General features: G+C 35.7%; 1 protein-coding gene across 4 annotated transcripts in view; it reads left to right on the forward strand.

Moving 5' to 3' along the window:
* FNBP1L (formin binding protein 1 like) overlaps nt 1-14,239 on the forward strand; it is a 60,326-nt gene that overhangs the window by 36,680 nt on the left and 9,407 nt on the right. For all 4 annotated transcript variants that reach the window (XM_076337755.1, XM_076337753.1, XM_076337754.1 and 1 more), the window contains exons 3-9: nt 4,400-4,453; nt 5,919-6,066; nt 6,471-6,533; nt 8,130-8,234; nt 8,765-8,893; nt 10,989-11,135; nt 11,929-12,132. In XM_076337755.1, the coding sequence (XP_076193870.1) occupies nt 4,400-4,453; nt 5,919-6,066; nt 6,471-6,533; nt 8,130-8,234; nt 8,765-8,893; nt 10,989-11,135; nt 11,929-12,132 (850 nt within the window). The remainder of the gene's footprint in view (nt 1-4,399; nt 4,454-5,918; nt 6,067-6,470; nt 6,534-8,129; nt 8,235-8,764; nt 8,894-10,988; nt 11,136-11,928; nt 12,133-14,239) is intronic.

A 14,239-nucleotide genomic window follows, 5' to 3' on the forward strand; every position in this document is an offset into this window, starting at 1 on the left:
CAAATTCTACCATATTGATGCTGCTGCTCGTGTTCTTCATGTTCTATATTAATTGACTGAAGAAAACTTAGTTTTGAGTTGATAAACACAATTTTTTGTACAAATGTCTAAAATTTTACGTACATGTTTTATGTACACGACTAAATAATTTTAATTCATTAACTTGGGTGCTTTTTGAAACTTCTGGCTATGTGACTGAGGTGGTATTTCTCTTAAAAATCAGCAGTATAGTCCAGGCTGCTATCTCACTGGTGTTGACCTGAGACCAATTTATACTGAGAAGAGAGGTTGATAAAATTACAGGATCAGCACAATTGGATATGGTTAGTCCTGTATGGAATCTGCTTCCAGATGGCTATAAGGCGGTGTGGTAGAAGTCATCTAAATTGTACTTTCAGAGAGGATTAAAGTGTCATAAATCTACACTTTTCTAAGGAAGTATAGAGCAATCTATCCGTAAATTTGGTTCAGTTCTGATGGTCTGCAATTACTTCTGCAGTTTTCTTATAAACTAGTCCAGATCCATATTTGGATCCCGAGGATTAGACATGCGTTTAGATAAAAATGTTAAAGAACATTATGCCCCCTTAAAGTGTCGACTGGCTCCTCTTTGAAATAGTGCTTCACTCTTCAGATCTACACTCATACTAACTGCTTGTCAACCTGCGTTTTTTCAAAGATTTAAATCTAATTTCTCTGTTTTTTCTAAGTGTTGGTGTTCACTTCTTGGTAAAGCCATTTATGCTTCATTGTTCACATGAACACTGGCTTTTTCTTTGAACTTTAAATTCTGCATTTGCTTGTTGTTTCATATGTATTGACTTTGATTATTGTACCTTGTGCTGTTATTGAACCTTAAATCCTGATCACACAATGTCTCAAAACTGTATGTTCCTACCTGTGATCTTAAGGTAGACAAGATTGACTAAGACCTCATCGCTCTCTACAACTACCTGAAAGGAGGTTGTAGCGAGGTGGGTGTTGGTCTTTTCTCCGAAGTAACAAGCGATAGGACGAGAGGAAATGGCCTCAAGTTGCGGCAGGGGAGGTTTAGATTGGATGTAAGGAAAAATTTCTTTACTGAAAGAGTGGTGAAACATTGGAACAGGCTGCCCAGGGAAGTGGTGGAGTCCCCATCCCTGGAGGTATTTAAAAGACGTGTAGATGAGGCGCTTAGGGACATGGTTTAGTGGGCCTGGTGGTGTTGGGTTGACGGTTGGACTCGATGATCTTAGAGGTCTTTTCCAACCTCAATGATTCTATGATTCTATGACTAAGGAAACTGACTTTTATTAAGAGAAAGGATTATATAATATTTTTGTCTTCCTAGAAATAGTAAACAGTTGCATTAAAAAATGAAACCAGAACAGAAATCAGCATCCTAGTAAATAATCTGTTTGTGACCCTTCTCTCCTGACACTTTAAACTGTATGTTTTTTAGTAAGTGGTTTCTTTTCTCATTGTCACGCATCTGAAAATCTTCCCTTGAAAAGGCTCGTGCATGATTGCTTAGCTACAGCATTGTATGCTTGTTACGCATTTCACCTTCTGAATAATAATAAGGTGAATTTTCAGAGTTTTCCATTTGTTAATAAGCACTGAGGAGTAAAGCAGAAATGTAAGGGAAAATGAAACATCAGAAAGTTACTTAGCAAAGATGATTATTCTTTTTTTTCTTCTACTTTGGCTTATGCATTTTCCAATCAAAATGACTGCATTTAATCCTTACCAAGTAGTATGTTACAACAGGCAGTGGATTCTGGTGATAGCGAAAAGAGATTCTTGTTTTAACTTCAGTGAGAAAGTTTTTATAAAATTTGTAGATGCTTTTTAAAAAGTCAGCATTTATTCTGTTTCTTAGTACATATTGATGTAAAAAAGACTTGACTAGATAGTCAAGATGGTTGTTCTTTCTGGTTGTAGTCTCTGAGGGTATGGAAAGAGACAAAGGGTCTAAGCTTGCTATTTCCACACCGACTCCCTGCTCATATTTTGGTATATACTTCATGACTGAACATAATCTCACTACTTGTACCCTTGTACCGTAGAGATAATGACTTCCGAATAAATTGATTTGAGAAATCGCACAAGGTTATTTTAGATGAAAGCAGGATTAGCACCCTTGTTTTAATGATAAGGTAGTTCATAGTTTGTAACAACCGAAGTTACACATGGACAGTGGGAATGAGATATAAAACATGCATGCAAGATTGTTTCATAGAATCTTTTTTTACTCCCCCTCTCCTTTTTTCTGTAGTGTTGGGGGTGTAGATTGCTTTATATAGTCTACTACTTTGCTGCTTTTGCGGAAACTGTTCTGGGCTATGTTAATAATTAGTCTAAGAAGTCAGCGGCCAGTTGTCTCAATTACTACTGGACAGGCAGAAGGAAGAATTATATCCAGAGGCCAATTAAAAGACAACTGTTAAAGCAGCTCTGCTAGTTTTGTGTTGTTTTATACTTAATTTCTTCTTTGGCTGGATGTGTAAAATAGTTTCATTACAAAATACCATCCCTTTACACAATACAGAAGTTTGATTGAAGTCTATTTCATACCAGTTGAAAAGCAGAAACATTCTTTGCATAATCCAGGTCCACCTCAAGAACACGCTTCAAGCAGTTTTCCCTGACAAGCTCAAGGCTAACACTGTCTCTTGAACAGAATGATTCAGTTGTGTGCACTTGTTTTGTTGGGTTTTTTTGTTCTTAAATGGAAGGTATGATTATTTAGAGATGTACAGGGGAAAAAAAATTGCCAGCATTATGTTGCTTCTATTTGTGGGTTGTAAAGCAAATAATTGACATGCATTATTTTCTGCTGAGATGTTGATTCACACTTAAAAATATTACTTTGATAGTTTAAACGAGAGATATCATAAGAGGCAATCTGGCTCACAGTTTAAACGTTACTAGCAAGATTTCAATGAAGTGGTTCTGATGTTTGGAAAACAGGAGAATTTTTGTGAGGGTGGGCATTGGTATTTAAATTTAAACCGGTCTATTTAATTTGAGTAGTAGATGTCTCTTTAAATCCTGTTTGCTGCTTTTAAAAATACACAGCAACTGAGGTGTTTCACTTCTTTGACCTCAAAAAGCACAAAGGTTGAAGGTAAGCAATTTGAGAAAAATCCTGTGTCTTACCTGTTTTTCTTTCATACACAAAAAGGATTCTTTATTTGCTGTAAAATAAACTCTCACAGGGAAAGGAGAAGAACTGTAGTAGAGTTACAATTTCAAATTTTCTGTTTTGTGGAAAAAACTGACAATTTTGAATATTGCTAGAACAAAAAATGCAACCAATTGAAGGTATGAACATCCAGCTACTAAAAATGAGAAGGAAATTATGGATTTTTTTTCAAGACTAATGACATGTATCCTTTTGAATTTCAAGACTTGTAAGACCTCATTGCTGTCAGAAAAACAAATATAGTAAGTCAAGGCAGAATGCTGTGCTGGAAAAAATGTGTACTTAGAAGTTTAAAGCAAAGGTTGACGTACAGGAAGATAAGAATTTGAAAAATCATTGGAATTCTCTCCTCTTATCCCTCCTGTCTGTAAAAGTGTGTGGCTTCGTTTCATGTTCATCACAGGATTTGGGGTATTTGTAGCAATATATATAACCGCAAATATTGTGCGGTTGTTTGTGTAAGCAGTGTATGCCTATGTTATTTATGCTCTAGGGTAGAGTAGGTGATGTTGTTTGTATGTTTCTTAAGGTGCTGTTTCTGCATTGTATGATAAGCAAATGAGTTCATATCAGTGTTCTCAGAAATTGGACTGTGATACTGTGTAAAGTGCTGGTCCCATGGATTGTCTTTTTGATATTTTCTTGGGTTCTAAAAGCCCGATATTTACAACAGTGGTGGTAGGGCAAAATGTAACATCTTTCCTGAAAAGAGATGTTGCCTCTTCTGTTCTGGAAATATCCTTATTGAAGGTTTGGAGATAGTGTGGTTAAAACCTTTGACCTGAATGCACACTCAAAGCTTTAATTCAGGCCTGGAGTTCTGTGCTCATGGGTATAGCATACAGTGTGTGCTATCTATATGTTACACGGTGATCATACATTGGCTTTTTTCTTGTCTGCTAGCTTCTTTTGCATGTGTGAAAAGGATGTTAAATAAAGAACTCATTATTTTATGTCTAGTCACTGTGCAATAGAGGTTTTAAAATACTTATGAATATATTGTTCTAGGTCAAAGTGACTTAAAACTTTGAAAATGCCATAGATTTCTGCCTTGTGTTATCTAAAGCACCCTTATAAGATGACAGAGGGAATAGATTTGTTCGTTGAAGTCATTAAAAAGAAATACTTTGTTCATGCAGTTTTCTATGTGTATGTCTTATCTTCTCGGAAGAGACTCTAAAATAGCATCTTTTTTTCGTTCTTCCTTAATAGAAATCTGGTTAAGAAGTACTGTCCTAAACGTTCACCCAAAGATGAGGAACCCAGGTAAAAATGTGCATTTCAAGTTCTATGTATAAGAAAAAAGGACTACAGTGTACTCTGTCCTTTTATGGATTTTTTTTCTTTTTTTTTTAAGATAAAGTATTTAATTGGCTAAGACAACGAAAAAATTCTGCTTGGCTTCTTATAGTTCTGCTGTAATTCTTAAGCATGAAACCTGAGTTTACTTCTATTCGTATTTTAAAGTAGTAAACGTGGCAGGTTGTACTTGCTCCGTTCCAAATTAATCTTTAGCTAGCTGAAAGTTTGAAAGCAGAAGTTCAGTATGCTATGTATGGTCTAGTATTATTTTTTTAAAGAAAAGCAATTAAGTGTTCTCAGGCTGTGTGTTTTGCTTAGTTTAGTAGAGTTTTTCAGTGCATTTGTATGGCAATATTGTCATGTTTTTGGCAAGAAGAGCTCTTAAACTGCTGACTTGCTTTGACTCAGGAGACAAAATAAGTGACTGCCTAACTGCGGAGGAGCAATTTGTGCTAAACAAATTTATTTATCAGAGCGGTGCCTGTTTTGCTGTCTGTGCCCATAGCCATTTTTTTATTTATTTAGAAAAACACAATACTTTTTTTCTGTAGGGATAACTCTTATGAAGGAAAGAAAGTGGGCAAGTTTCAGGTTGCAGCCAAAGCACGTGCTGTGCGCAGAGTGACTGAGAATTCACACTAGGATTTCCTCTCTTTCGACTGTTTAAAGATCCTGGACCACAGGGAATGGGATTTCTAGTGCTAGGGTGGCATTTGAATTCCCCAGAGCCAAGCCTATGGAGATGGCAGTATTCCACAGTTAAAAGAGAGAAAGATGTATATTTTAATGTGGTGCCTGTTTTTTTGTTTTTTTTTCTTTCTTCCCTTCCACACACACTTTCTACCCTTTGCCCCTCCTCTTCCCCCCTTTTTAGTGCCAGCCATAGTGGCACCTTACTTCCAGCCAAGAGGTGGGCAGGCAAACAGGCAGCTGTCTCCAGAGCTGATAGCAAACTTGTTCTGTAGATCATCCATCGGGATGCATATGAGTGGTATGATTGGCATGTTCCACCCTCAAGACTACCAAGCACATCATCTCTGCAGCAAGTTCAGCCTCCGAGCCTAGGGACGTATGTATCCGTTCCCAAGCTCAGGCCTCTCAGTTGGCAGCTTAGGAGATACCACTATACGACAGGGCTTTCCAGGTAGTATTCTTCTTCTTTCTTTTCCATCCACAAAAATCCATATTCTTAAAAAATGTATTTGAAGAGACATTGCAACATATAGTACGTGCTAGGCTTAATGTAGGCTTTCCCAACTTGCATTTCTACTGTAACTCAATTAGCATTAAGATAAGGTTTATTGTAAAATATGTATGACTTTTTTTGCTTTATTTAATCAGGAGTACAGACTATACTAAAAGAAGTCCATTTTAAAAAGCTGTCTCACTTTTTGTATATGTATGTTTGTGCGTGTGTGCTTTCTGTCAGGTTTACTTCGTGTATTGCCTTTTTTAACATCCTTAATGAGTTGAATGACTATGCAGGACAACGAGAAGTAGTTGCAGAAGAAATGGGACACAGAGTGTACGGAGAATTGATGAGATATTCTCATGATCTAAAAACTGAGAGAAAAATGGTAATTTCTATACTTCGATTTGATAATAGAATATCAAAATGGATATGTCTTTTAACGAATTGATGTATTTGTTTACCCAATTTAATGAACTTGGCAATAAATAGGTTTTTTAATACATTTATAAAACTCGTATTTAAAGTTATTCTGTATTTTTATGTACTGGTTTACTACAGTTATTAAACCTAAAAATTAAGGCCTTGGGAGGTAGTGCTTACTAGTAACTTTTTTGCCAGTGTAATTTTCATCTGTGGTACTGTTCTTATATGACTAGTAACGTCTTCCAAAGAGTACTGGTAACTTGTGGGAGATACTGCACATCATAGCGTGTCAACTAGAGCAGGGACTAACTAATAGTAATAGTACTAAAAAGATATGTAAATTACACTTTTTTGTGGTGTTTTTAGCATCTTCAGGAAGGGCGAAAGGCTCAACAGTATCTGGACATGTGCTGGAAACAGATGGATAATGTGAGTTTGTGGGGTTTTTTTCCTATCAAACTTAATAATATACAGTCTGTAAATGGAACTGTTGTCATGTTGCTTGCTTAGACTTTAATGTTTAGCTATATTACTGAATGTCCAAATCAGACTTAGTAACATCCAAAATACAGTTCAATGCATTCATAGTTCCCTGCTTAAAAAAAATAATCTCCTGTAAACAGCTTCTGTGTGTATGTTTGAGTGAAGTCTTGGCTTTTGTCCAATGTAAAGGAATCTGGTTTTAGCATAGGTACAGACTTCCTTGGTTGCTTCTCTGCAGGCTACTTTTTGTTTAGAGAGTAATTAATAATGACAATTTATTTATATGAAGATGAAATCTTAAGTCACTATTTGACTTGAGTTTGAGGGCTTGATACATGAGTTCTATTCAAGAATATCCCTGTAGACTATTATACTTTCAGTAGAATTACTTTTTAAGAGAGAAAGGCAGGAAGTTAATTTCTCTAGAACGGATTATAAACTCCTTTTTCTTGAGAGACATGCTTTTAAAGGTGAGAAAATGTAAAATTCAACCGAGTGTGTTCAAGATGCATTCTGATGTTCTGCTGGTTTTGTGTCTTTGAATCAAAGATATAATAAATTTCTGATTATTGTGAAGCAATATCGGAGAGGTGAATTTCTATTTTGTTGTTGTGGACCCAGATAAGCAACGTCTTGCTTCAGTGTCACGTCAAAGAGTTTAATTAATGGTCAGAGGATCAGAGTAGAGGCAGATGTGGTAGTTTTAGATGCTGTCACCCTTCACCAAGATAATTCCGAGTTCACCTCAAACAATCAGTTGTGTTGTGTGCACTGTATTTACTTGAGTGCAAAGTCAGTCTTTTAAATGCATACAGCCTTTGAGGGACACATTAACCTCAATTGCCTGACTTTGAACTGAAGCAGGAGAGCAGTGCTCACGTGATCTCTGTTGCCAGTTTGTCTCTAGAGATATTAATTTCTTGAGCTGCAACAGTTTTTCCTACAGCAGTTGTCTTGACAACAGCCGGATATATTGAACATCAAGTACCTTGAATACTGTTGTCTGTGCTGCTCACAGCTACGCCAGTTGATATGAATACCGATGATAATGGATGGGTATGCTAAGATCTCGTAATGTAGATAAATCCTTCAGACTACCTTCAAAATAATTTAGTTGAATTTATTCAATTAAAATTGATCACTGAAGAAGGGAAACTTGAAAATTTTACTCATACAAGTCCAGGTTTAAGTTTTCTGCCCCCTAACTTTTATTTAGGTTATTGAAATCAGGCTAGAAGGTGGACTTGTCTGTTTATAATTAACTGCGGATCTTTGTAATAGGTTATTTTGTATTTTGATTATCTGATATTTTATAGCATAATTACAGTAGTTTTCTTGCTGGTACTTCAAGGAAATAAGTTTTAAATAGAACAGTTGAAAATTTTTGAGACTTGGTTGCTGTGAGAACAATGTATTTACTTAAAGGTATTTAGTGAATTTAAGGTACTTAAATGGAAGCTTTGATATTTAGAATTCAAAATTACTGTACAAAACCAAAAGGGGATAGTGGCTGTTGAAGCAGTAAGTTTGTGGCTTTTGTAGAGCAAAAAGAAATTTGAGAGAGAATGCAGAGAGGCAGAAAAGGCACAGCAAAGCTACGAAAGACTGGACAATGACACTAATGCGACAAAGGCTGATGTTGAGAAGGTAAGAGCGGTGCCATTTCTTTCTTTACTCTCTTTTTATTATAAAAAACATTTTATTTGCATGTTTATCACCAGTACTGGAACAACAATCTTTGGGTGTATAAAATTGTCTATAAAATGCTTGCTGCTTGTGTGCAAAATCAAAGTTACAGTAAAATATAAGACAGCACAGAGAGGGAGTATGCTTCATTAGTCTCGATGATGACTATCTTCCTTAAACACGCAGGCTTACTGGTATTTGGTATCTTGTGGTATATATGTTCAGTCACTTCTGTGTTTTTTAGGATGTGCATTTAAGTGACGTGGCTAAGGGAGCTACAATGATCATTGCTCTCCCTGTATGTAATAAATTAGGTCTGTAGACTGTCAGTATATATGAAGTCTCACATTCTTTTTATTTCAGTTATAAGGATGTCAGTTTTGATGACTTGTGATTAGAGTTTTTGCATAGTTGGTAAAATACATTAAAATAATGCTGTATGTCATTGAAAAGCACAGGACATGTTTGAACTGATAACACTTTCCTACTAGGCTAAGCAACAGTTAAACCTGCGCACACATATGGCTGATGAAAATAAAAATGAATATGCTGCACAACTACAGAATTTTAATGGAGAACAGCACAAACACTATTATATCGTCATTCCTCAGATTTATAAGGTAAAATAATTAACAGAGAAAGTATGTCTGATATTCTTTTAAGAGAGAAGTAGATTTTAAAATTTAAAACTTTTATTTTGGGGATTTTCGTGGAAAATTTTATCAAGAAATCATGAGACTGCTTACAGTAATTATGCTTAGACTTGTAATGAACATATTCTGTTGCATTTTCTATGAAGATTTTATATTTTATAGACTCTTTGTTTAAATATTGCTGAAGAGGTATGGCAAAATAAACATTTGAAACATCTGGATGAGAGCAAACATTTAAAACAATTGTTCTAGTAAGGTTTGGTCACTAGTTCTCTTGGTATTTGTATGTGTGTGTGAATGCTTTGACTCTGGCAGAAATGAAGGAAAGTGTATAGCTAATGGTGACTGTGGTTTAATGTATCTCATGTACAGGTATAAAATGGGTGGATTGGAGGCAGAAGTACTTCCCCCCCATTGGTCATTGCTTCGTCAATATTACCAGCAATCCACAGAAGTCTTTAAAATAATAAAAAAAGTTAAAGGTCAAATTAGATCAATACTTTGCATCTAAGAAGGGGATTTCTCAAGGTGCTTCATGTAACTATTAAGATTATTTTTTCTTTTAAGATTCTTTCTAAAACAGAGACTTTGCAAAACTGGTTTAAAGTAAAGTAGTTGGGGGGCGTCAGGTGAGGGTGAGTTCAGAAGTGTATTGGCATGTACATTCAGCCATTTGGGAGAATACTGTGAATGTAGAAACTGATTCTGAGACATGGAGCGAGGAAATGGAAAGTGAAAATAGTGACTTTATTTGAAGGTGTACCAACTTAAGAATGCTTGATATTTTCCAGAAGCACAAAGGAGTTCATATTTTTTAAAAATACTTATTAGAAGGTCTAGGATTCACAGGAGAAAATTGCCTTGACTTATTAAAGAATTTTCTAATATTTTACCTGTTAAGCAGTGCTACAGTAGATCTGACGTTAGCACACTGATGGGAGGAATTGCAGTCAACTCCCAGGAGAAACAGTTCGATCATCTTTGTAGCTTGGACCAGAGTTTTGGTTTATTGCCTTTATTTCTCTAGGGTTAAAATCCGTTATCACTGTAAGATATTACTTACGTTTTTTGAAATCTCCAGTAAGAACAGAAAGGCCTAGTCCTGCTTTCTCTTGGGACTACATTTTTATTATTTCCTTGCAAGTATTTGGTAACGTTCTATGGGAAAACCTTGGGAGAGGGATTCAGCATGACTAGGTTGTTGCTTTGTTTCGGAGAGATGAAATTGGATGCTGTTTGAGCCATCTGCCTTTGTTAGAGTAGATACAGGAATGATCCAACTTCTTATCCCATTTTTGATAACCTATTGATGTATGTACTGTTGCTTTTTGTTTTCTTTTGTGGTTTTTTTCCACCTTCAATTAGGTTAAAGGTCCAGGTTTTTAATAGTATTTAATAGTATTTCTCCTTAATTTGTTCTTTTTGTTGTGTCCCAGTAGACTTTTATTACAAATCTTATGTAATGGTATTCTTTTCTTTATTTTCTTGCACACTTCTAAAGGAAATGGTTTGTATTTCAAATCAGAGAGCATGTCTAAACAACATATAATTTTAATATTTCTAATTTTTCCTTTTTTTTAAATCATTGGTATTTATTGGAAAGTATAAAAATAAAAGCAAGATAGAGATACTTATCACCAGGGAGAAATTATTTGGAACTAGAAGGAGAGAGTGAGGAGACATAGAAATTAGTAGAATTTCTTTACTGTTGTTTTCATTTTTGCATGAAACAAATATTTTAAACTAAATAGGCGGCTATAGACACTGTGCACATGCTTTAAAAAAGAGTAAGGAAAAGAAAGTCCAGTCCTTTACATCATTTTTAAAAATCAAAGAGTATCAATTCTTCGTAATTACTGTTCTGGGCATCTTAAGTCTATGTCTGAAAGGACTTGATTTTTTTAACTTAATTAAGTTCTGTTTTGTTAAGCAAATAAAAAGTACTGGGAAAGCACAGAAATTCTGTACTACACTGTGGTGAGCACAGTAACTGCATACATCAGGATCGGGGGGAAAAAATCTGCAAATAAAAGCTTTATTTTATCTTACTTTGTGCTTGCAGCAACTTCAAGAAATGGATGAAAGAAGGACTATCAAACTTAGTGAATGTTACAAAGGCTTTGCCGACTCTGAGCGCAAGGTTATTCCGATTATCTCTAAATGTTTAGAAGGGATGATCCTTGCAGCAAAATCAGTTGATGAACATAGAGTAAGTAGAATTGAGCGACTTTTTAAATGTGCATGAGCAATTTAACTGATATGGAAGCTGTGGAGAGGGGAAAGACAGACTTACCCTGTACGTTTATCTTTCTGTGGTCAAATATTTGTCTGCTTGAAAAGTGTTGTGACTTGAGTTTTAGCCTAAATGGTCCCTTCCGCTTTCGGTGTCTTTGTCTTCCTGTTTCATTGCTTTCTTGTGATCTGAAGATCTTTGACACTTTCTCACTGTATGTGATATTGGACACATTGTTTTGGTTATCCTGAAACATCCTGGAACACCCTCATGGTTGGCATTTTCTCCAGTATGTAGCATTAAATCATATAAAGGGTGTTCAGTTAACAAAGTACCATTCTGTGTCCTGTTTGATTGCAGCTATTGCCACTTCTTTCTTATTCCTTCTAATACAGGTTCTTCCCTATGATATCTTACTACACCTAGTTTTTCTTAGTGTTATCTTCATGCAGTGCTAATGTTGAAGGATTAGAAGGTGGGGTAGTAGTTTGGTCCTAAAGCATGTCCTGTTTTAAATTTGTGGTAACCTTGGGAAGCATTTGCTGGATTCTGAATAGCAGGGTATGCTTTGATTTACACACTGCTGAGAAAAAAGAACATAGTTATCTTAACTTGATTTCTCCAAAAGCATGCATTTTGAGCTCACTCTCAGTTTCCCATCTGTGCATCTCTGCAATTACAGGGAAAATTTATGTCTCCATGTTCTCTCTCCGATTCTTGATGGGTTTGCTTGTTTTGCTTTTTAAACTCCTTAATGTCCTATGTTTAGGACTCTCAACTAGTGATAGACTGCTTCAAATCCGGTTTTGAACCTCCTGGAGATTTTCCATTTGAAGATTACAGTCAGAATATTTACAGAACTATCTCTGATGGAACCATCAGTACACCAAAGCAGGAAGGAATGAGAATTGATTCAAAAACTACAGTGGGCAAGGCTAAAGGAAAGCTGTGGCTATTTGGAAAGAAGCCAAAGGTAACAATTAAGAAATTACTGTTTGGAAAATTAAAATGTGAAGATCTAGAGTGCATGGAAGCAGCAGTTTATTTATTTTAAAATAACCTTCCCCTTGCCTGCCACTGTCTTTTAAAATACGTGTAAGGAGATCTGAAGGTTTGAGTAGGGTTGGATACTTACATTAAAAATCAAGTTCTCACTAGGGGAATTTTTCCAATTTTTCTTCAAGTGATTTGGGTCTGGGAATGTTTTTAATAGTTATTTGATAAAATTAGTTTCCCATTTCTGTAACATTTCTAAGTTTCCGTAAAGACTTTCTGTGATTGCATAGAAAAGGTGTTAATTGTGAATGTAAAAATAAGGGGAGGGGGAGTATGCTTTGGAATTGGGCAGACTTCAGATCTCTCTTTTATACTACAAAAAGCAACCCCCTTCTAAATGTTACATTTTGTAGATGTTTATATATAGGAGTGTTTGTTATATAGATTTTTATTATACCTGCTGCTAGTTTTGAAAACTTCTGGGGTTTGTCTGAAAACATTAAAATTTATAATACCTCATTGATAAAACATACTGTTGAAGCTCCATACAGGTAAATGTCGTAGAAGAAACATTACTATGAAATAGGTAAAAATATTCCTATGCTCAAGAAAAAATTGAAAGCAGAGAAATTACTCCTTTCTTGTATTACTATATGAGTTTCAATTAACACTTTCTGTGCAAGATGCCTTCATGGATCAACAAAAAAGATTATCAGTACATGCATTAGCTATATAAATGAAGCATATACATATTGTGCTAGGTCTTTATTTAGTATTGGAGCATATCAGTGAGTCATTTTAATGATTCCCACAAATTTCTGTGAGGTTATTTTAATGCTCCAAGTCAGTTTCTGCCATTTATTATAGGAAACTATTCTTAGAGCTTGTTAGTGGTAGGATTTATTTTCCACTTGAAAGCAGATCTTTACAGAAAGAAAGGATATAGCCGATTCTTCCTTCCCTCCTCAGTATATTATGTAACTGCAGCTGTGTGCTAAAATGAAAACTGTTTACTTTTCATGCAGTATAATTAATGATTGATAATAGTTTAAATGCATTAATGCATTAGCATATCTGTTGCATTTGGCTGCAGAGGTGGGTGAGATTCAGCCTGTTCTGAAATTAGATCGGGATTACCAGTTTGACAACAAGACATCTTTCTGAGAATTTTGGAGAGGGAAGCTATGAAAATCTGCATTGGTTTTCAATCTGGACCTTGGCATTTACTGTAGTTACAAGAAATTCCTTAGTATGATGACGGCTGAAGAAAGCTGACAGGACTTTCCCTACTCTTTCTTCTCCCCAGTTCATTCACTTTGTATGTAGTATTCAGAGAGTCAGCCTTACTGTTTCCTGTATGGAATCACAGATACACATATGTGTATACATAACACATGCATCTCTTCTTAAGGACCTGGAGGAAATGGAAGATTATGTCCAGTTTTTCCCCCTGCTTTGGGGGAGGATGGAGGGGCGCTCTACAAAACAGCAGCTGGGAGCAAAATACTTACCAGGAGATACATATTTAATTCCAAGTACTATTTACAGGTTTTAAAAAATACTCTTAAATTAATAAAAATATGCTGATTTATTGTAGCTGGGGTATTCATGGTGGCCTTTGGGCCTTCATTTAGCTGAAACTATGGCTGGTCTTGACTTCCAGATACGCGTTTACCTACTTTTGATGTCATCAAAGACATAAAAGTCTTTTGGAAAGGGAATGAGTTGTGCAGCAGAGGAAATAGTACAGAAAAATCGAACTGGGAAAAAGCAGCAGAGGTATGAGACACAAAAAATGAGAGAAGCAATTTGAAAAAAGGGGAGGAAGAAAGTGGAGGAAGTTCTCGTGATATTAAGAATGCCGTGCAGCCATTGTGTCAGTCCAGCTTGACGACAGAGATTGAGTATACTTTTTGTCTTAGTCATTCTCCGTAGATGTACCTAATATTTCTATTTTAGCTTACCTGGTAGGGTACATCAAAATGTAGGAAGAAATAGTGAGCAGGAATGCCCAAGCTTCCAGAATGGCTGTAATTGAAGTTGGGAAAAGCAGAACTTCCTGTTGTAAGAAAAGAGACAGGCAA

This window comes from Aptenodytes patagonicus, chromosome 5 (assembly GCF_965638725.1).
Source record: "Aptenodytes patagonicus chromosome 5, bAptPat1.pri.cur, whole genome shotgun sequence".
In the NCBI taxonomy this organism is placed as follows: Eukaryota; Metazoa; Chordata; class Aves; order Sphenisciformes; family Spheniscidae; genus Aptenodytes; species Aptenodytes patagonicus.